This window comes from Benincasa hispida, chromosome 1, assembly GCF_009727055.1.
Source record: "Benincasa hispida cultivar B227 chromosome 1, ASM972705v1, whole genome shotgun sequence".
Lineage (NCBI taxonomy): Eukaryota > Viridiplantae > Streptophyta > Magnoliopsida > Cucurbitales > Cucurbitaceae > Benincasa > Benincasa hispida.
Window position 1 is genome coordinate 81969490 of NC_052349.1, and position 23817 is coordinate 81993306.

The 23817-nt window shown below is 36.7% G+C and overlaps 1 protein-coding gene across 2 annotated transcripts; it reads right to left on the bottom strand.

Moving 5' to 3' along the window:
- Window positions 1–20752: 20752 nt before the first annotated feature.
- Window positions 20753–23590, bottom strand: LOC120070321. 2 transcript variants are annotated; one of them, XM_039022258.1, is made up of 6 exons: window positions 22375–23590; window positions 22243–22320; window positions 22045–22140; window positions 21434–21579; window positions 21135–21336; window positions 20753–21028 (listed from the first exon to the last, which is right to left on the bottom strand). In XM_039022258.1, exons 1-6 carry the CDS (start codon window positions 22879–22881, stop codon window positions 20855–20857), a joined length of 1203 nt encoding a protein of 400 aa, XP_038878186.1. In that variant the 5' UTR covers window positions 22882–23590; the 3' UTR covers window positions 20753–20854. The 2 variants fall into 2 exon arrangements, with proteins under 2 accessions (XP_038878186.1, XP_038878179.1); XM_039022251.1 differs by having other exon boundaries at window positions 22243–23589.
- Window positions 23591–23817: the final 227 nt, after the last annotated feature.

Below are 23817 nucleotides of genomic sequence, written 5' to 3' on the forward strand. Positions count from 1 at the left end.
GCCTACACATAAGCCTCTAATTCTTGTCTATGCGACGATACACAAACAAGGCGACCACATATCATCATACCTATTCCTAGGATGCATGCGATGCAAGTTGACAAACAGAGCTTACTCTAAGTCCCCATCTCTTGTTTATGCAGGTCTAATCTTGTTCTTTTGAGTCTAGATTCTAACCTAGCTCTCTCGAGACATTAGGTTATTTCTTTAGACTCTCTCTCGAGTAACTCTAAAGGGTATTTTACACAGCATAAAACAAGACAATCGAAAGCAATGAATTTCCTAGGTCATGTTGGCTTAGTTCTTCTCAACCTATTCAACTAGTTTTAGCTACTCATGCATAGTAAGAGAGTGAACAGGCGCAGAAATAGAACTTCTATTGTATAAATATGAAGATGAAGTACAAAATAACAATGCAAGTATAGAATAAAGAGTATGGTAGCAATCTCTTGCTGCCAGGCGTTTACACTGTTTCTACTCGTGCTCAAAATATAATCTTGCTCTCGCGAGAGTCGGCTCTGCTCTTACGCCCAAGGTTCTCTCTCGAGTTGCCCGAACGATTTCCATTTTAAGGGAAAGGAAAACAAGAATGCCCTTGGTATTTATAGAGCATCCATGGTGAAAGGCGACTTCTCTCTCCTGGTTGTACAGATGGGACAGCTTTAATTCCTGACTGATGCGCCGAATAAATATCACCGATAAAGCTGAATGTACTTTGTGACCCGTTATCGACTGTCAACTTAATTTCGGTTCGACTGTCACCAGCTTTCTGTCCCATCGCACTTAATTGGCCTCTCACCCAGATTCGCCCACAATGTTGCGCTGACCAAGTTGCGACGATCCTTTTCGGGCGAATGTTTGCGAACATAATCAACGCAAAGCCTGGTTGGGAAGTTGCACTCGACTAATGATTCCAATGATCGCAATTCTTGCATTGCGTTAATGCATATTCTGCACAAAAATACAAAGATCAACTGTTCTAATGCACTGAACGCATGCGACCGCGATATTAAGAAACTGATGCTTGATGGACGGAAATTAACATATTTCATCAACGCAATCCAACATTGTTTAAGAACTTAACACTATGATAACGTGCATTTCTGCCTGTTATCAGTTACTGCAAGGTTTTTCAATAAAAAAATTACCAACGCAATCTGTTTTCACAAGTCCCTGTGTTCGACCCTAGACTTACCAGGAAACTCAGAGGAATTTACACTTGGATTCCGCTGGGGAAACTTGAGTGCACAACACAATTTCATCAACACATATCATCCACATTTCCACTTCATAAAATCGAGCATCAATTAACATAAGGATTTCACTATCAACACAACCTCGTTCCTGATTAACACAAGGCTTCTTCCGACTTGCTCTCAAACTCTCTTTCTAATGTCTTTTGAAGTGAATGTGTGTTGTGAGCTGAAATGAAGACCTTGGGTGCTATTATAGGCATTTAAACTCTTCCTAGCTTTGACACCTCCTGCTTGCTTGCATGCCCAAGTGTCTGAAGGAAATATAAACATAGAGATCCAGTGAGCGAAAGTGGATCGTTCCAAATCCCATTGAGAAAGAACACAAACACATTATAGTTGATAACTTGTAGAAATAAAGGTTATTTATACTGTTTTATTTAGATTATGTGGCAAAAAGAAGGAAACGTTACGTCGACCGTATAAAAATTGGCCTAGAAACGCAAAAATTGTAAAGTGTCATAAGCACACCCGCTAACCCCATTGCAATAGCAAAATGGAATTTCCAAGTCTTTGTTTTTTCAGGAAATAGGTCACCGCATGCAACAATCGCTCGAGGAAAAAATGAACAACCCATTCACATGCGGCAATCAATTGAGAACGAAAAAGAACAACGCAATTGCAGTACATGCGATGATCGATCATGGATGCAAACGATCAATGCATTTGTACCTCATGCGGCAATCGATAAAAGATCAAAACAATTACACCGCATGCGGCGATCGATCGTAGATGTAAAGAGTGACGCATTCACAAGAACTTATGAAATTGTATAGCTTTTCTGTTGTACAATTCTTAAAAATTGAACGTGGAGCAGAGTAGACATTTCCACTATGCCATGGCAGGAATTATCAGCTTTTCAGAGCGAGACCACTAATGCAGAAGGAGCCAAGGTCTATAAATAGCTTCATCAAATTCAAAGAAAGGAGGCTAGTCTGAAAAGACAATTTATAGAAATCCAGGGAGAAAGGCGAGACAGGATCGAGAGGTAAGTCTCTGGAGCAAGCAATTATTTTCATTCCCGAAGAAGAAGCTCTATGCAAAAGGTCACTTCTACCTGGAAAAAAAGCATGAGAGTGAAGTTCTCCACTCCATTCCTACCACACGCCAGCAAGCAAATCGTCTCCGATTGGGATTCGTGTCAAGACATTGACAATCTTTCCGTATTTGTTCTCATTTTCTATTCATCTACTGTGTTCATCTCTAATCTTTCATTCACTATTTGTAACAAACACTTATCCTTAGATTTTAATGTCATTATCGTATTCATCATCATCTCTATGTTCTTCACCATGCATTCATCATCCATTTCTTTCATCATGTGTAACTAATCCCCTAGGGTAAAGGGGAAGGATTAAGCGAGTAAGTTAATCCTTGTTGAAGAAATCGGCTGAGTTTAGCTTAAGCATGCTCAACGACATCTTCACCTGTGAGAGCAGAAGTGAAGATGTTATTCCACCTATCGAAAGAAGGTTGGAAGAATGCATTAATAAAGCGAGAAGCATTTCCAGAGATGGAAACAACCTTGCATTCATCACGTTCATCCCTATTTCACCATAGACATATGGGAACGTGACCGATCACTGAAAGGTGTAAGCCAAAGGAAAGCAGAACGTTAGTTGCATCCTCAACAAGATTGACGGACTTGCGATGTCCTTTCCCTCAACCCATTCTCTTTCTGACTCATTTCACAAAACTTGCCACTGCAATCATCAGATACTTTTGCATATCTTCACAGCCAATCCTCACCCTGTATATTTAATTGTTTATTCATTTATTTACCGCATTCTATTTTTACCACACTTTATTTATCACCACAATTTACTTTAGTGCAATTTATTTTATCATCGCTTTATTTTTCTTATCGCATTTTACTGATTACCGCATTTTACTTTTTAAATCCAATTCATTATTCTTTTTGTTTACCGGTCGCATATACCACATCAGTATCGTATTAATCACCGTAATCCCCGTGTTCGACCTCAGATCACTCTGAGAAACTTGTGTTCGAATTATACTTGGTTCCAGCGTAAGAAAACTTGTGACACGCGCACTACATGAACACATGCTACGAAAGCATTTAAGCATCACCGCATACATCATTTAGAACATAGTATCACATATTATTATTGTCGCAAAGCACATACATATCTACATACGTCAGCAGCCTAACAAGTTATTGACGACAACACGATCACGAATTAATTTTTCCCTTACAATAATCTACAAGAATAGATTGTGTACAATTAAGTAAATTACAAGCATGCTTCTTTAAAATAATGAATAAGGGATAGAGTATGCAAATCTTTGAAGAACCTTTCTTCAAGTATCCCTTGATAACTTGTAGAAATACAAGATATTTAGACTGCCTTATCTAGATATTGCGGCCAAAAGAGAATAAATATGCGTCAATTGTATGAAAATTAGCTTCGAAATACAATAATTATGAATTATCACAATTACACCCACTAACATCTTTAAGATGGAAGAAAAGGAGATTTTACTCCGTTTTGCAGGAAACCAAGTCACCGCTTGCGCTCAAGGCTCAAGAAGAACTAATCAACGCATCTCTGTCGCAATGCGCCCGTCAATCAACAATGAAGAGACGATTAACGCAATGACGGCGCAATGCGATAGTCGATCCAGAGCTGACTTTCAACTGCATGTGGTAATAAAAACAAACATCGCATGCGAACACTCGATCGGAAGATACAGTTGAGCAACGCAAAAGCGGAGGATGGAGACACGTGTACAACTAACAGTTGTGCAGAATTGACGGTCTGATTGCATAACAGAAGGAATAATATCCCTCCATCTTCAAAATTTCCATAACAACAAGTAGGGACCACAAGGCCGGAGTCAAAGATCCTCACCTATAAATACCCCATAGATTTCAAAGAAAACTTATGCTACTGGATACAGGGCTAATTGCTGCTAAGGTGTTGAGAGAAAAGGTTGAGCTGGGTTCTTAACTGAAGAAATCCAGGAAGAAGACGAGACAAGGCCGAGAGGTGAGTCTCAGTTCTATTCTGTTGAATACCCGCCGAGAAGCTCTGTGCTGAAAACCCTGCTACCGGTTGAGCAAGCCTGAGAGGGAAGCTCATCCATCCAATCCGGCAAGCAGATCTCCATCAGAATCGGTGCCAAGACGTTGGCGCTTGTTTATATATGTTCTATCTCTTTTCATCATTGTATTTCACCTTCTTTATCTTTTCATTCACACATCATGTATCAAATGCTTAATAGATATATTAAATGTTTCAATTGCTTTCATATTCCATTTTTCGTCTACTTCCGTTCCTCCGTGAATCACTTTCTCCATGATGTCTTCTTAATCCCCTGGTAGTTAATATGAATTAAACGAGTACTTAAATTGTGTTAAAGAGATAACTGCGTTTAGCTAAAGCATGCTAGACGTCATCTTCACCTATGAGAGCAGAAGTGAAGATGTCATTCTGATCTATCGAGAGAAGGTTAGAAGAATGCATTAACTAAAGCAAGTAGTTCTTCCAGACATGGAAGCAACCTTGCGTTTATTACGTTCGTCTCCGATTCACCACAGACATGTGGGAGCGCGGTCGATCACTAAAAGGTGTACGCCAAGAGAAAAGCGGAACCGTACTTATAACTTCAACGCAATTAAGAAACTTGCGTTGTTTATATTAGTTATCTTTCTCTTTCTATTTGTACATAAGACTTGCCGCCGCATTCCATGTTCTTTGCATAACCTTCACAGCCAACCTGGACCCCTGTATCTTGTATCATCTAACTTAGGTTTACTGTACTTATTTTATTATCGCATTTTACTGCTTTCTTTACTTTACTGCAATTTTATATACTTGTACAAAACACTCTTTAAAGATTGAAAAACCTGGTCGCATATACCACGAACATACCACAATAACCTAAAAAAGTCCCTGTGTTCGACCTCGGATCACATCGAGAAACTTGCAGTGGAATTATATTTGGTTCCAACGTAAGGAAACTTGTGACAACGCAAGGCATACTACAAGAATATTCATAAGTAATGCATATCTAGAAGTAGTATCGCATATTTGTCCACATGCATAAAGATATAAATTTTAAGTTACAAGTTTATGGCGTCGTTGCCGGGGAGTGGTTAATGGTTTATTGTTTGAGTGTATTTTTGGTATTTTGCAGAACAGATCTCTTTGTACTGGCTATTCAACGCGAAGAGCTTAGGAGTGCTGGAGTGATCTAGAGATTCTAAATGAACCCAGAGGTCAAGTGTATTATTCGCACACAAGCACATCAGGGCCAAATCAAGTGGTGAAGAAGTATGGCTAATAACAACGAAGCTCCCGCAGGGAATCAAAGGGAAAATAGGCTAGAGCAAGATTCCATATTTCTTGCTGTTGACCGCAATGTTCCAATGAGAGACTATGCGGTGCCGGATTTTTACAACTTCTCACCAGAGATTTCACGACTTATGGTTGAGGAGAATGTAAGCTTTGAAATTAGACCAATTATACTACAGATGATTCAAAATATGGGTTTGGAGGATTACAAAGAGAAGACCCACATGCACATTTGACGAATTTTGTAGACATGTGCAGCGCATTCTCCATACCTGATATGACTCAAGAAAGACTTAGGTTATATCTTTTCCCATACACACTGCAGGATGAAGCAAAAAGGTGGGATCAGTCACTCGAGCCGAATGAGATTAAAGCTTGGGAATAGTTGGTTGATAGGTTCATGAACAGATTCTTCCCTCCAGCCGTCAACGCAAGGAGATAGAGGGATGTGCTGAATTTTGAGCAAAAGGGTTATGAAACCTTGAGCACCTCCTGGGTGCGATTCCGACAATTATTGAAGAGTTGTCCACATATTAGGATTCCCGATAGCACTCTGATGGAAACATTTTATAATGGTTTAGATCAATCAACGCAAGCAGTTGCCGATGCCTCCGCAAAGGGAGGATTAATGAACAGATCATATACGGAAGCAAAGAATATCCTGGATCGCGTCTAACAACATTCTGATGAGTGGATTGATACCGGGCTCGAGGTTACAGGTCTAGAGCAAGAAATAGTAGAAAGTGCCGATGTGTCAACCGATACAATGAACGCACTAGTAGAGCAAATGGCCACAATGACCTCACTCCTCCAGACGGTGGCTAACCAACAGAGAACTCTCTCACAAGGATCAGCGCAAGTTAATACGGTGACTCACGTGGCCGCAATGAATTGCATCCAATGTGGGGAGGGACATCCCTGTCTCTTATACACATCTAGATGTGTATAAGAGACAGGTCCAGTAGAAGTCTGCCCATGGAATCAACAACCCGTATATTCTGTCCGTGATGAATCGTTTGACAACATCTATAACCCTAGTTGGTAGGATCGCCCAACTTCAAGTTGGGATGGCAATCACAACCAGGGGAATCATCTAACTCTAAGAAACTTGTGTTGGAATTATACTTGGTTCCAGCATAAGAAAACTTGTGACACACATGCTACACAAACGCATACTACGAAAGCATTTAAGCATCACCGCATACATCATTTAGAACATAGTATCGCATATTATTATTGTCGCAAAGCGCATACATATCTACGTACGTCAGCAGCCTAACCAGTTGTTGACGACAACACGATCACGAATTAATTTTTCCCTTACAATAATCTACAAGAACAAATTGTGCACAATTAAGTAAATTACAAGCATGCTTCTTTAAAATAATGAATAAGGGATAGAGTATGCAAACCTTTGAAGAACCTTTTTTCAAGTATCCCTCGATCAATCTCCAATGCGTTCAACGAATTACTCGAACGCAACGATCAGAATAGCCAACAGCACGAACTGAAGAAACCTCGATCATATTAAGTCCAACTCGATCCTCAAACCTCGATCGGAACTATAACACCACCATAAGAATTCCTTGGTATTCTCGGTGTGAGAATCCAAGAGTTGTGGGCTCTGTGTGACTTTGGAAAGAAGAATGAAGGAGGTAGATGATTGAGTAGACGGTCGAGTAAGTGGGGGATGAATGAAGTCTATCGTATAAACGAAATACTTGATCGTTTAGTAAGATGCAGCCTATCATACAGACTTGCTACTCGATCGTGTAGCAACGAGTAAACGAGTAACTATTGTAAACTCGAAACTCGATCGTGTATGATCTCTATGCTTCTAAACCTTAGATGCCAAAGATAGCCATTTTCCTTAGGAGAAACCCTTGGTCTTTTTGCAGTTGTTGTTGTTTTGAACAATTCAGTATTAAGCAAGGCTTTTATGACTAACGGCCTTAGTACATACAAGTTTTTTGCCATTGAACCAAAACTAATCTCCATATCATTCTTAAAAATAAACACTTTATTCTTAGAAAAGAAGATGAAATAACTTTGTTTAATTAGACAAGAAACTGAAATTAAGTTCCTCTTGATATGAGGAACCATATAAACATTATCCAGTAACAGATAACATTTCTTGTCCAAAAATAACTTAAGCCCACCTACAACGACAGCTGAAACAACCTCACCAGTACCGACTCGAAGAGTCATCTCTCCATCTTCCAACTTTTTTCAGGAACTAAATCCTTGACGGGAAGATCATACGTGATTAGTAGCACCTGAATCAAGTATCCAAATAGAATCATCATTCTCTACCAAATACATCTCCAAGACAAATAAATCATATTTATCGTCTTTAGACTTCTTCCTCTTTTGGAGAGTAGTGGGATCCGTATCAGAACCTATATAGGCTCCAAGTTCCATTTCAGAGAACAATTCTCGTCGATGAACTGCATCAGAGTCAATAACAATTATTTTCTCTTTTAGTCCCTTGACATTCAAGAAAGATTGGAGATTATCTTTGGAACTGACACTACTTGTTTCTTTGTCATCAATCCCATTTTACTCAAAAAGTGAGAACTTATGTTCAAATAATTCTTGCAACAAGCCCATGATCTCTTGTGCAATGACCATGTTCTCAACCCTTTTGGCCAATGCATCAGGTATATTAGCCAAAATGTGAAGTCGGGCCATCAAATTTTCCTTCATCTACACCTCGTATGCATTACGAACATTTCACGGTGCATCAGGGGTCGGGACTTGAGGACATTCCTCAACTATGACAAACTCATGGTCGTTTACGACACATTTTTAATAGATTCTTTCCAATGTATGTAATCAGTCAAATTAAAAAGGCAACTAACGGAAAATCATACAATGACATGTTGCTGAAAAAACAAACATATTGATCTACATTAGATTTTAGCAAATACTCTTGAAAACAAATCCAATTTGGTTTAACAAAATCTAAATGAATCCCATAACACATCTAGTTTTTCAATGACGCTTTAGTGGTTTAGGAATAAAGCCACCGAAAGGTAGTCAATTTATCCCTCCTCTAAATTGAGACACTCTCAACCAATCATTACACCAGAATAACTCTTGTTCCTATAACGACTAGCCATCATTGATTTGGTCAAGAAATCATTAACTTGCTTAACAATTTCCTGTAAGTGTGACCCTTCATTTTAGATCCTAGAGTTCCGCCCCAAGCAACCAATCCGAAAGGAAAAAATCCGATTGGGGAAAAAACTAAAGCAACCGTATCTATTTCTGGAGTTCGCCTTGATATTGCACAAACTATCCGAAGGGGGATGCTCCCAGGGCGCCACAAGGCTGTGCAAGATTTCACGGTGCAAACCAATGAAGGAGACCATAGGACATGTTGACACACATCCTTCACCCACTTACTATAAATACTCTCTCCGATCACCTTGATATTGACCCATGCAAACACCATCCGAAGGGGGGGACGTTCCCAAGGCGCCACGAGGCCAAGCATGAATCTCACGGCATGAACATTCAAGGAGAAACGTGAGTGGAATTGACATATCATATATATCTTTTCCTCCTATTGAGTATATTAAGAACTTAGGGTTTAGTTTACTTAGAAAAAACATGGCTAATTATTTTAACTAAGTGACTGTTTAGGTTTGCCCAAAAGTAACGCTTACTTTGGAAAGTTAAACAACTTTTGATCAATACTCATTAAACGCTTTAACGAACATATAATCAATTGTTGCATGCTTGTAGCAAATCTATGTAATTCATCTTTCGAGGTAGGTTCCCAAGTAAGGGTGTTCCGTTTCCGTCAGCTTAAATACCCCAGCCTAGCCAGAACCCGCCTTAGACAAAAGGTCCCTTATAGATAGATTTATTACAAAATTAATCTTTTATTCAAATCAATTTAATCCTATTAAACCAATTTAAAGATTAAACTTAGGTTTCTAATCTCATTAGAACCATGAACTTAGGTCTATCTCAATTAAATTTTAAAACTCTTTTGAAACATAATTTTACCTAAGTTTGCATGCAACTCTTGATTATTGATTTTAATTCTAATTTCATTACTTATAACTTTTACAAAAAGTGAAATAATTAAAAATCAACCACCATGCGAAGCAATACCCACAAGGCATTTATAACTCTTATAAATAAACATAAGTGTCATGCTTCATGCATTGCTCATTCATTACTACTTTTATATAACATATATAACAAAGTAATGAACCAAGCATACATGCTCTCATACACCTTACACTATAACACTTATAATATAAAGATGATGCATGAATATGCTTAATGCATGCATAAATATAACTTTTATATTATATGATGCATGAGCATGCTTTAATGTAATTTAATCATGCAATCTACTATATTATAACACTTATAATATAAAGATGATGCATGAATAAATGCATAACCTAAGGTGGGTTTTAAAATTATATGTCATACATTATGACATATAAATAAACATACATCCCATGTACATTAAAAAAAATGATGGACCGGAAAAATATGCCTCAAAATCTGAAATAAAACTAACTATTACATAAAACCATCGAGTCAACCAATTCAAACAAGCGAACGGGTCTTGAAAATCCTTGTTCCACTGATCGTGTAGCTTTTCCTTGTGATCGTCGAGTAACGTTGGTCGAGTAACCATGATCATGTAGCAACGATCGAGTACCTTTGACTATGCGATAAAGCATGAAGGCCACTCGATCGTGCAGCATACCGAGTTGAAACGCATGCCTAAACGATCGAGTAGACGACAACTATGCGATGAAGCATGATCGTCTGGACGATCGAGGAGCAAGTAACGAGTATCACATATCGAGTGGTCGAGTGGCAAGTCACTATGCGATGAAGCATGCTGGCCTACTCGATCATTTAGTGCGCGCACCTACCATGCAATGAGTATCATATACTCACGATCTTTTACCCCCATCATTTACACAATCGAGTAGCCAATGCAAACCAATCGAGTAAACATTTTACTCGTTCGTTTAGCATCAGCCATGTTATCGTTTAGTAAATGCTACACGATCGAGTTAGAACTTTTCTACTTGATCATTTAGTCAAATCTAAATGATCGTTTAGCCTGGGCTACACAATACGACCAACATTTGGTCTTCTTCTTCCTCGATGAGAACAACATCTCCATGCTTCTTTGAAACTTCATCACGAACGACTCAAGACTCTTCAAAAACTTTGAATACAGACTCGATAGCAAGTTAATTATGCCAAAAATGCAAGGGCCCTTACAAATTAACTTTGAAATGTAAAAGAAAGCATTAAAACAGTGGTCATCATCCCGAAACATCCATCAAACCATCCACAAACACACTTAACACTTAAATGCACTATAAAACACCTAAAACCCACCAAGACTGTAAAATAAAGTTCAATACAACAATGAAATTTGGAATATCAGACAAACTGGCTCTAATACCAATTGAAGGAAATCTAAACATAGAGATCCAGTGAGCAGAAGCGGATCGTTCCAAATCTCATTGAGAAGGAACACAAACACATTATAGTCTACAAGAACAAATTATGCATAATTAAGTAAATTACAAGCATGCTTCTTTAAAAGAATGAACAAGGGATGGAGTATGCAAACCTTTGAAGAACCTTTCTTCAAGTATCCCTCGATCAATCTCCAATGCGTCCAACAAAGTACTCAAACACAACAATCAAAATAGCCAACAACACGAACTGAAGAAACCTCGATCACTATCAAGTCCAACTCGATCCTCGAACCTCGAACGGAACTAGAACACCACTACAAGAATTACCTTGGTATTCTCGATGTGAGAATCCAGGAGTTGTGGGCTTTGTGTGACTTTGGAAAGAGGAATGAAGAAGGTAGATGATCGAGTAAGTGGGAGATGAATGAAGTCGATCGTATAGACGAAATACTCGATCATTTAGTAAGATGAAGCCTATCGTATAGACTTGCTACTCGATCGTGTAGCAACGAGTAAACGAGTAACTATCGTATAGTAAACTCGGAACTCGATCGTGTATGCTCTCTATGCTATCGTTTAGTAAAACGCATTTACTCAATAGCCTTTTTTGTGAGATTAATTCGAATGAATCCTTCATTGATTTTGGAAAACGATTTTCTTTTTATCTCACAGTTACCATAACCGTTTTAAAAACCTCTCAGTCAATTCGATTTTTAAAGAAAAAGGATAATTATCATATAATGAATATATTATAAATAAATATGATAACCAACTTATCATATTATATTTATAACCTATAGTTTTAATATTTCATTATATGAAACATATAAACCATAGTTATTTTTCTATGTTATGGTATTTAATATAAATCATATTTATATTAATTCCTCCCATTAATGTATCTAATATATCAAATCAATTATATCACATATAATTGGATTAATTTAATTATATCACATATAATTAAATTTTCTCTTGTTAATTTGAACACTTCAAATTAACCCAAAATTTGATTCTTAACTTAAACCCATTGAGCTACCAAGAGAACCTTATGGACCTGTAGTTTGAAGCTCCAACAGTACATGAATAATTGACTAAACTCTTTAATCACAAGATCTACCATCCGTTAACTGTTGGTTGCTACACTAAAGACCGACAGTTGCACTCTTCGCACTACAAATATGTTTCTGTGTCCATTCGATATAACCAGTCAACAATGTGATGACCCTTCACAAATCGCTCGTAAGTACAGCTGGGCTGATTTACCATTTTGCCCCTATAGTTACATCTACCTCCTTAAGTACCACTGATTCCTCTAATGAACAATAAGTCATAGTCCTACTATGATTGAGTCCTCTCTTCCCAAGAGAGGGTATGATCACTATGTTCAAGACCCAGAATCAGCTCTTAAATGAGCAATTTATCTACTTATCCTTGCTTCGGGGAAGAAGTGAATTTTGTCTTGTGTAGTTGAGTTCTTAGCTCCTCAATTAGACAAATCTCCAAAATGGTAGACTTGTTGAGTTGGAAATCTGGCCACTCTCACCCATACAAATCAAAGGACCACCCTCATGAGCAGGAGTTCACAACTTACTCAAGATTAAGGTCATGTCACTTATGGCCATCCTAGTGAAATGTAAGTCTCAATTATCGACGATGTTATATAAAGAGACTAATCATCTCATGGTCCGATTTTATACAAACTCTTTGTATAGGATACCCCTGCTCGCATGTCTTCACATGAATGGTCAGGATTAGACCATTTGTAGCACTTTACAACACTTGTAACATCTACAAAGGGCGTTGTATCCATAGTATCACCAGAATAAGGTATCCCTCCTTTATCCTTATACTACAGACCATTTAGGTTATTACTTAAAGCATGATCCACTTGTATGTCTCCACATACATGCTTAAGTTATATAAAATAACCACGGATCTTAATTTATTGGATTGAGTAAATGCTTCTAAAATAATACTTATTTTATTAATAACAATATGTTCACAAAGTGTTTACAAACTACGAGACTACCATGAGAATTAGGACACCAATCCCAACAGTGTCTTCTACTTATGTTGCCAATGCCAATCCTTGCCACATCAAGCCTGAAGTGTCTGCACCACCTTCATCCAACCAAATCCTTTAGCTTGCATGTCTTCTCATGCGCCCACTTCAATTTGCTTGAACTTTAAGACATCCCTTTGTTAGCCACATGTCCGGATGAGTTTATCCGCTCCATCTTGGTCTCCAAGTTTTCTTTATCATCGCATATCTCCTTCATGGTCACATGTTTGATTGAATGTATTGAAGGATCTCTTATCGAGAGTTCCATGAGTGGGCTTAGATCGCTCCAATTTCACAGTGATTGGATCATAAAAGATATACATTCTATACTAACAATTATGTATATTAAACTCATCAACAACATGCTCAGAATACAATAAAACATAGAGAAAGGGGGTTCATACCAGAGGAAGACGATCTTTGTTTGTGTGAACCCACAGCAGCGAAAAACTCCCACCGATCTACCAGCACCCGACGAGTATCTCGACTGTTATTGCACGATCCGAACGTACACGAATAAGGTCGCAGGGACGCCACCACCACAAGGGAAACCCAGGTATCCTCGAAATGAAAACGATTTTCATACTTTAACCCGCCAGTTACCTTTACCTTCGCGGCTCTATGATCCCACGTTTAAACGTAAATTAATCGGTTAATTATTAAATAATTAATCAATTAATTTAATTAATAAATATAATCATATTATATTTATATCCTATAGTTTGATATCATATATCTACTATAGTATTTTTCCTCTACTTGATATAAATCATATTTATATCTAATTTCCTCCAAAATAATGTATCTCATACATTTTTCCAATTATATCATATATAATTAACCAGTCCAATTATATCATATATAATTGAACTTCCTCTTGTCAATTTGAACATTTCAAATTAACCAAAACACTGGTTCTCGACTTTATCAAGCTACCCAATGACCAAATGGACCTGTGTTCGAAGCCAAACAGTACGTGAATAGCTGACTAAACTCTTTAGCCACAGAATCACTATCCATTAACTGTCAGTGATTCCACTAAAGACCAATAGCTGAACTCTTCTTTACCACAGATAATTTTCTGTGTCTATTGGATATAACCAATCATGAGTACGATGACCCTTCATAGATGCTCATAAGTACAGCTGGGCCAATTTATCGTTTTTCCCTTGTAGTTACATATCACTCCTTAAGTACCACTGATCCTCTAATGAACATACAACATAGTCCAACTATGTGTGAACACTTTCGGCCAAGAGAAAGTTTATAGCGCCACATCGTTCAAGCCCCGGAATCAGCCCTTAAGGGAGCCATCTATCTACTTACCATTGCCTCAGAGAGAGTGAATTCCATCTTGTGTAGTTGAGTTCCCAGTTCCCAAATCAGACGTATCCCCAAATGGTAGGTTTGGATCGGCGACATGCCACTCGCACCCATACAAATCAAGGACCGCCTCAATGGCAGGAGTTCCTAAACTCACTCAGATTGAGGTCATATTACCTATGGTCATCCTAGTGAAGTGAAGTCTCTGTCATGAACGGTGTTATATAACAAGACATTAACACTTCGTGGTCAAGTCTTATACAAACTCTTTGTATAGGACGCCCCCGCTCGCATGTCCTCAACACGAATGATCAGGATCAGACCATCTGTGACAAGTCATAACACTTGTGACCATTCCACAAAGCGGGTCGGATCCGTAGCATTACCAGGATAAGGTTTCCCTCCTATATCCATATACTACAGACCATTTTGGTTATCACTCAAGACATGATCTACTTGTATGTCACCACATACATGCTTGAGTCACATATAGATAATAAGATATTTTATGTTTATTGGTTTGTGGTAAAGCAAATAAAACACGTAAATGAGAAAAACAACAAGATGTGAAGTAAATATCATATATTAACAATCACAGGTGTTCATATATACTATTTACAAACTACAGGACATGAGACTTTAGGGCATCAACCCCAACACATATAGCTCGACTAACGCATTACCTCCCATGTGCCACACTAACCTCAATACCATCGCATACCTTTGGCCGCATATCCTTTCGCACAACTTACCTTTGGCGCATGTGTCCATCAAGATCACCGCATGTCCTTTATCGCATGCCACTCATACTAACCTTGTCCTATGCGCCTATGATGCCCTTCCTAACCTCGAATGACCTTGGTGCATAATCAATTTTAACGCATAGCATACTATCACCGCATGGCCAAGCTTTATTAATGCATGACTAGGCCCTTTAGCGCATAGCTAATTTCAGCCATAACTCTTAGCCAACAACTCCATGTGCCCAACATGTTTCTCATGCCCTACCTAGTCATATGCATCCAACTAGCTTCTCAAGGCCAATGCTTAATCCAAATGACTGCATTCTCCTTCCCGTGCCTAGCCCTATGATTGGCGCAAACTTCATAGACCATCACATAGCACCTTCATCGCATGGTCTTTCAAGCCTTGGCATCACATGAGTATCGCACAGCCTTGTCACGCTCATCGTATAGCTCCAGCGTGCATCACCTTGCTTCATCGTGCAACCCCAGCGCACATTGTATGCCCATCGTCACATACCTTATCGCACGCCCAGTGCCTTGTGCTCATCGTCTCGCGCCCAACCTTGCACTCATCATGCTGCCCCTGCATGCAACCATGCGATCACTCCCTCACACAATGCCCCAATGCCCACCACTTAGCCAATAAGACACCTTGGTGTTCGCCTAACCTTTAAAGCCAAGACCAACACATCAAAGAAGTCTAACTCATGCCTTAACTTCAACACACAATTTTTCCTTGGGTTCAATACAACCTCACACACAAAGCCTCATGCGTCCGGCTTCCTAACACCAATGCATGTCTACTTTTGGCTTCCATACTTAGCCAATTTGCTACTATACTTAATTATCCTTTGTCCAAAGCATAGTTTAACAAAGCTCCCCTCTTCAAGCTTGCCTTTAAGCTTCTTCCTATATCTTAAGTAACCTTAATAAGGTGAGGGTGTCACAATTCCTGTTTTCTTATTACTTAAGGATCTTACATGATACATTTTAATCCATCTTCAAAATTCTGAATTTTGAAGCTTTTATGGAGCTAATTCATGCAAGCACTACTTGACATTGCTGATTGACACCTCAAAGAGCAATAGGCAAGTGGGATAGGTGTTTAATTTGGGATTAATCCACCCAAATTTTGAAGAAGTTGGAAAATTCCACTATCTTGGAATTTTCCAATTTCTTAATTTCAATTTTTTTCTTTTTCATTTTCAATTTTCATTTAATTTTCACCAAAATCAAATTTAGTTAAACATTCAAATCTAAATTTGAATTTTACAAAAATAAAAATGTTTTATTTAAATAATTAAATAATTAATAATTTAATATCAAATATTAAATTAATTAAACATCTATTTGATACATGAATCCTATTTATGTTAAATAATATTTAAATCAGTATTTAAATATTTAAATCTCTCTGGTTACGTTTAATTTCGATAAATTTAAACATTTCATTATATCAAATATAATTAACCAAATCCTAAATTGAATTTGAACACTTCAAATTCAAAATCTTAATTTTGATTTTGAATATTTCAAATTTGCTCAATTCATTAATTCAAGGAGTAATATTACGAGCTAGTAGAGGGACCTTATGGACCTGTAGATCATGAGCTCCTAAGATTTGAGATTAATTGGCTAAACTCCTTAGATTGAATTAATCAATATTCGTTAACTATCGAGACATACCACTATAGCTTCATAGTTGCACTCTCCTCACTATAGATATATTTCTGTTCACTTTAACCATAATAAGTAAGTCGACCATTCACAGGTTGTTCGTATTTATAGCTAGGTCAAAATTACCGTTTTACCCCTATAAATACATGTTACTCCTTAAGTTCCCACCGATCCTATATTGAATTGGTTTATAGTTCAACTAATAAACCATATCCTCTCGGCCATGAGAGGGTGGGGCTCTTTTGTTCAAAACCAGAAGTCAGTACTTAAGAGAACAACCTATCTACTAACCCTAAATTGAGTAGGAGTGAATTCCATCTTGCAGAATTATGTTCCCAGCTATCTATCCGGTCTTATCCTCAAAATGGGAGACTTATTGAGTAGTATTGTTGAACTACTCTCACCTATGCAGATCAAAGGATAATCCTGAATAAACAAGAGTTCATAATTAGTTCAGGATTAAGATCGAGTTACCTTAGGTCATCGAATTTGGAATAGTCAGTTTTATCAATAAAAGGTCGTTATAAAGAAAAGTGGGTGGTCGGGTCTTATGCAAACATCCTTTGCATAGGATGCCTCTACTCACATGTCTCCACATGAATGATTTTGGGATCACATCATTTGTATCAGTATACAAAGTGAGTCGCATCCAATAGTGTCACCAAGACGAGGTACCCAATCTTATCCATATACTTATAGACCATTTTGGCTATATACTAAAACTTGATCTACTTTTATGTCTCCACATGAAGTTAAAGTATTCATATCATAGCCATGGATTCGTTTATTGGATTTTTATAACATAATGCAATATCAATAATATTTTATTGAATGAACAACTCAATAATACTTTTATTGACAAATAGAATATGTTTCCAATATTTACGAACGACGAGTTTTAGGACATTCCCAACACACTTCCATATTTGTAAATATTTGAAAAGAGGTACTATATTTTTAGCTTTTTTTTTCTTTTTTTTCTATCTATTACAAATATCCTTTAATAAATGTTTCTAAAAATGGTGCAAACTTGAGAACTAAAAAAGTAGTTTATTTCAAATCCGTTTTCATTTGTTATTTATATTTAACGTTTCGTTATAATAATCAAACTTGATGATTAGCTTATTGGTGTTAAGTCGCTTATGAGTTATGCACTTTCAAGTCTTGGGTTTGAAACTCGGTCTGGGAAGATGAGGAAGAGAGGGAAATGTTTGAAGAGATGAGGGGATTGGAAAGATGGAAGCAAAAACTGGAGAAAGAAAATAAAATAAAAAAATAAAAATAAACCGGAGAAAGGAAAGAAGATTAAAAAATTAAAAAAAAATGGGAGAAAGAAAAACATAAAAAAAAATTAAAAATCGGAGAAAGAAAAGCATAAAAAAATTTAAAAAATCGAAGAAAGGGAAGAAAAAATAAAAATAATAAAAGAACCAGAGAAAGAAAATAAAATGAAAAAGAGGAGAAAAGGAAAGGACAAAAGAAGAAAAGAAAGAAAAATTTGGAGAAAATGAAAGAAAATAAAAAGATAGAAGGAGAAGAAGAAGAAAGGTAAAATTGAAAATTAGAAAAAATTCAAAAGTTGACTAGATATTTGCAAATACTTAAAGAGGTACTATATTTTTAGATTTTTTTGTCTTATTGTTTTATCTATTACAAATATCAGTTTATTTAATCATGAATAAAGTAATAACAAACGAATAATTAACTTTGAAAAATACTTAGCCATTCTACCAAATTGTTTGATCATTATTTGCCACATGACAAAATGACTTTACTTTTCTGAAATATTTTAATTCTTATTGTTTGTGTGTTATGAGAGTGAAATGCATAAAAATGAGTGTATCTTAAGATGCACTCTAGTATTGCTCATTAACTTTTAGTGAATAATTTAATCTTGGCAAAATTAAATGAAAATTAAGAGGGCAAAGTAAGTATAGCTCAATCGAATGTGCTAAAAATCATGAGATCTGTGGTTCCCTAATTATTATACTCTAAACGAAAATGAAGAGGACAATGATGGGGTGCTGTCCAACTGCATGGAAATGAAAAGAATATGTTTACATCGGATTTCGTGAAAATATTTAGTTATATATATATATATATATTACTTCAAAGCTTTTTAAACAACTTTTAAAGTTTCTTTTAATCTCTAAACTATGAACCACAACCTCCAACCATAGAGAGTAGTTTCCCAATTTCCATGAAACACTACATTGTACATTTGGAAATTGGAACCTTAGACCAAGGAGGGAACTAAATAAGTCTATATTTGAGAGATAAGGCACCACTACATTTAGTCTCTTCTTGGTAGAAAGAATTACATTTAAAATTTTAGTGAAAATTAAAAGAAAGATGATCAGCATAAATACAAACGGGACCAAAGTTAGGAATTCATTGAAATTTGGAGATTGTAACTAAATAGTTGACCTTCAATTTTGGTCGATATTACTGTCTCGTTATCTATAGAAGCTAATTTATCATTTTAGGATGTGTTTGAAATACATTTTCAAATATTTAATTTAAAAAATAAGTCATTTTGAAAAAAAAATTTAAAGGTTTGACAACCACTCAAAATAACTTTTAAAGTATATTTTCAATAATTTTTGTCAAAAGTGTTTAAATAAATATAATTTTTTTTTATAAATATTTTTTTTTAAGTCAATCCAAACGAGCTCTTAAGCTTGTAGCTAATTAAAAAATTAAAAGTAAATTTACTGACCATTAAACAATAGTTAGGAAGATGATCAGCACTTCTGAAAGAGTATATGTTATTTCAATTTTTTAAAAATGCTTAACAACCTTTGATTGTACAACTGTGGATGTTTGAGTCAATTTACATAAAACGAACCGATCAGCTATATACAAATTATTAAAAGCCAACTTGGACATAACTCTTATTTAAGAGATCAAATATCCGAAGCTTCTTACCCCACATTTTATTGAACTTAGAAAGAGGGGAAAAAACCCAAAGGGTTAACCTTAAAAGTTGCATTTGACATTACATCAGACAACCATTTTAAAAATTTTATACATCTAATGTAATATCTTGGATAAATATCCATCAAAATTAGCAATCTGATAGTTTATGCTAATCATTTTATATTAACAAACAAAAGACGATGGAAGAAGAAATTAGAGTACACATCAAGCAATTTGATGCTGAAACAATCTAAGAAAAAGCTTGTGCCAATCATATTGATATAGTCCAAGATGGGCATCAGATCATGACATCGAACAATATATAATGGACACTGCCATATGTTTAATTTCACAAGTAATATTTAAGTTACAAATTATTTTTGGTCTCTGAACATGGAAGTAATAATTTAGATCCTAAGATTTGATTTGTAACCATTCAACCCTTAATTTAGTTTTCAAATTTCAGCATGTAAGAATCTAGCTTTTACACTCTAAAATTTGTAACGATTTAGTCTTCCGTGTGAAAAATTAGTATTAAGATATTATAAACTAAATCGTTAAAAGTGCAAACACTAAATTGTTGCTCTCACGAAAGTTTAGGGACCAAAAGTGTTTGTTAATCTATAGAAATTGATTTATTTACAGCAGTTTGGATGAACGAACAGTACTAGAGTTGACAAGAGTCTAATAAGGCATAGATGATGATGATGATATCCTCCAGATTATAACTTCGTAGTATTTGTTTGGATTTATATATGGTATGAAGTTTACTAGGAAGATGACTTTTATAAAGTTTTAACTCCTTCCAAATCAAATTTTAATACTTGTTTAGATTTTAACAAAGCAGTTAGTTATGTCTTAAAGATGGTGTTTACATCTGTCCCCTAACTTGATTACAATTTTTACAAATTTTAACACTTGTGCATGCTACTTCTGTTGAATTATAAATGAAGACTCATTAAGGATATGTGAATAATGAAAGAAACTTCAACATACCATTGAATGATGTCAAACACATGGACTATTCTGCAAAAGGTTCCAAAGCAACAGGTACAAACTTCGGTGGGCAGTTTCGTGTTTATAATTTCAGATTAAGATCAACACTTTCATCTTCAACATTGAATCTGCCCGAACTTTTGGGGGATGTCCGTCCGCTTTGTGCCAGTGCTGGAGGGAAAAAGCGGTAGTATGGCTGAAATCGATAGGCCCAACTTGGTTCTGGATGGGGACAAGTCGGAATCTCCATGACTCCCTTCAACAAATCAAATGGAAATGGCAAAAATTATAGAATGTACAAAGAAACACCAACCCATACACAAACAAGTCGAAATGTTAATGTTTTTTGCTGTTTTTCATACTTGAAGGGGTAGCGGTACTAGTTCTGTGAACTCATTGTTACTGTCCACAGCATGACCTGAAAGGTGCTTAAGTTTTGAGTTTTGGCACATCCATGTAGTTGTTGGAGTGGCTAGTGTGAGTAGATCTCGTCTAAAAGCATTTCCTTTCATCTTTTTCCTTGAATTTGGTTCTGAGGATGAAGATGAACAAGATGGACCTTCTCTGAAAAGTAAAAGACAGAAGATTTAGAAGTATTGACTCCTCTAAGCACATTCGACAATTAGAAGTGTTAAGAGGAAAACAAGATGATCTGACGAACCCGAGAAATGGACTGTAGAGGCCAATGTTACTACAAGAAGCGGCTTCATCTGATCTCATAGGAGCAGCCATAGGAGGTCTGCAGTTGAACAAAGGGCCTGCAGGGTTGTCCACAGAGAAGGCGTACGGTCTCTTCATGCCAAACATCTACACCATACACAAATAGATTTATCAAGGATCATACCATTGACCTGTTTGGTCAGCTGATATTGAGAATATGAGGAATTCAACAACACCCAAATTTATAGCTTTTATGGGCAACTTGTGACTGTTCGTTACCATATTTGAAGTTATTCTCCGACTCATTGTGTCTTTTCTGACACAGGTTCATGCATTCTCATTTGAAATGCAATGCAAAACATACCTGCTAGCATAATATGCACTATTCAAAGATAAGTGAACTATAAAAGCCAAAAATTTCCACAGTTCAATTAGAAGTGGACAAGTTGAAGACATCTGCAGAATTCTATCCTTATAGTAACAGCAAAATCTCCTACTATTTGTTAGTTCAATGAGATTGGCACGCTTATGTTGCATGAATTCAATCTGAAGATAAGTATGACGTCAAGTGATCAACTTCTGCATAATAATTTATGAATATAACCTTTGTACCTCTGGCCAAACTGCAGTGTAATTGCCACAATAGCTTTGGTTTGAAGGGGGCTCTGTAAGGAAGTTTAGCAGGGACGACGATGACGACACATCCACCTGCACGTTTCATATAAAATCCTTCAAAGGATGGGTTTGGAAGTCTTCACTTATATTCAAATGGAAGTCGGGATGGAAAACAAGCCAAAAGTGAATAATTACCCCTGCAGAAGAAGATAGCTGATGTTGCTGTTCTTTTTGCACCAACCCAGGGGAAGGCCAATCGATGTTGGATTCATCGGTCAAAATGAAATTTGATTGAAATCTCAAGTTAGAATTAAAAACCAAATTATCCTTTTGAGGAATGAATTCCAGGGGATTGCACGGTTTAGGGACCTCTCCTTGCCCAAGTATTGGCGTAACTGACCATTCAGTCTCAAAACAAACATTATCCAACTGGATCAGTGGAGTATTAATGTTGGTATCATCAATATTGTGACTAGGCAAAGGTGACTTGAAAACAAAATTGGATGGAGAAAAACTGGCTGGAGATAGAGAGGTCAGTGGAACACTACAGGAAGATTGCTTTATGGGATGCAAATTTTGAGCTGATACAGATAGCTTAGAGAAGGTTTTGGGTGGTGATAAAGCAGAAGGGGGTGAAAAAATTGCATTTGCTTTTCTCTTTTGCTGTTCTTCTAGCCTGATCTTTTCAAGTTGTGCTACACCTAGCCCTCTCTGTGGAGCTCTCCTTTGTTTTGACTTCCTATTGGAAGATTTCCCACCACTACTACTACCAATAATACCAAACCCCAAACTACCATCACCACCACTGTCACAAGTTTGATATTCTTGCGCCATTTTTGCAATCTTCCATTTAGTTTTTTTTTTTTTTCACCCACAAAATATCACTTCATAAAATTTGACACAAACCCAGAATTCAGACATGGATATAGACGAAACACAGTTCTATATTTCGACATTTCAGTAGCTCAAAAACTACTTTACGTATTTCACATTTCTCAATCGCTCTGCTACGAAAAAACTTCAAATGGGGAGTTGGAGAACAGAACCCAGAAGCCCATCAATCCAGAAGAGAGCAATACAAATCGTAATGAAAAGTTTGAGAGCAGAAATCAGAACGCAAAGAAGTTAGGGAATCTGAAGAACATACCGGTATTGAACGCACGATTGAAAAGAGAGAAAGAGTATATGTGTGTGTGTGGAAGAAGTTCCGGATTTATCTCGATCCAGTTGGTTGTTGTCTGAGAGGAAATCGAATTCGAAAATGGTGCAATGCCCACATACAATGTTTTTCAGTGAAAGTTAAATCGGGCACAAATCTAAAAGCTCCGTAAAGAAATACTCTTTGCTCTCTTTTTTGTCGCCCAAATCCTCGGTCGTCTTAACTCATCCACTTCCGTTATAGACCCTGAAATTTCTCTCCATGTTCCTCTCTCTCTCGATTTAGGGTTTGAATTCTAAAATGAAAGAATTGACCAACATCACTTCAACTTCTTTACGTTCATTTGCCGCCTCATTGAAACTGAAACTGGGATGTGCTAATTGGATCAACGGTAGGTTTTGTTGAACACTGGAAATCCAAAATTCTAGCCAAAGTTAGCAGGGATGTTAAAAAAAATGACTAGAAAAAATCGATTAATCCAATTTAACTCATATAGTTTGAATTGGTTATCAACTCATTTCGGTTGGATTGAGTTTGAATAAATAAAAATTTTATGAGTTGGGTTGGTTCATGGGATCACCTAATATAACCCAAATCAACCCGAATTTCTT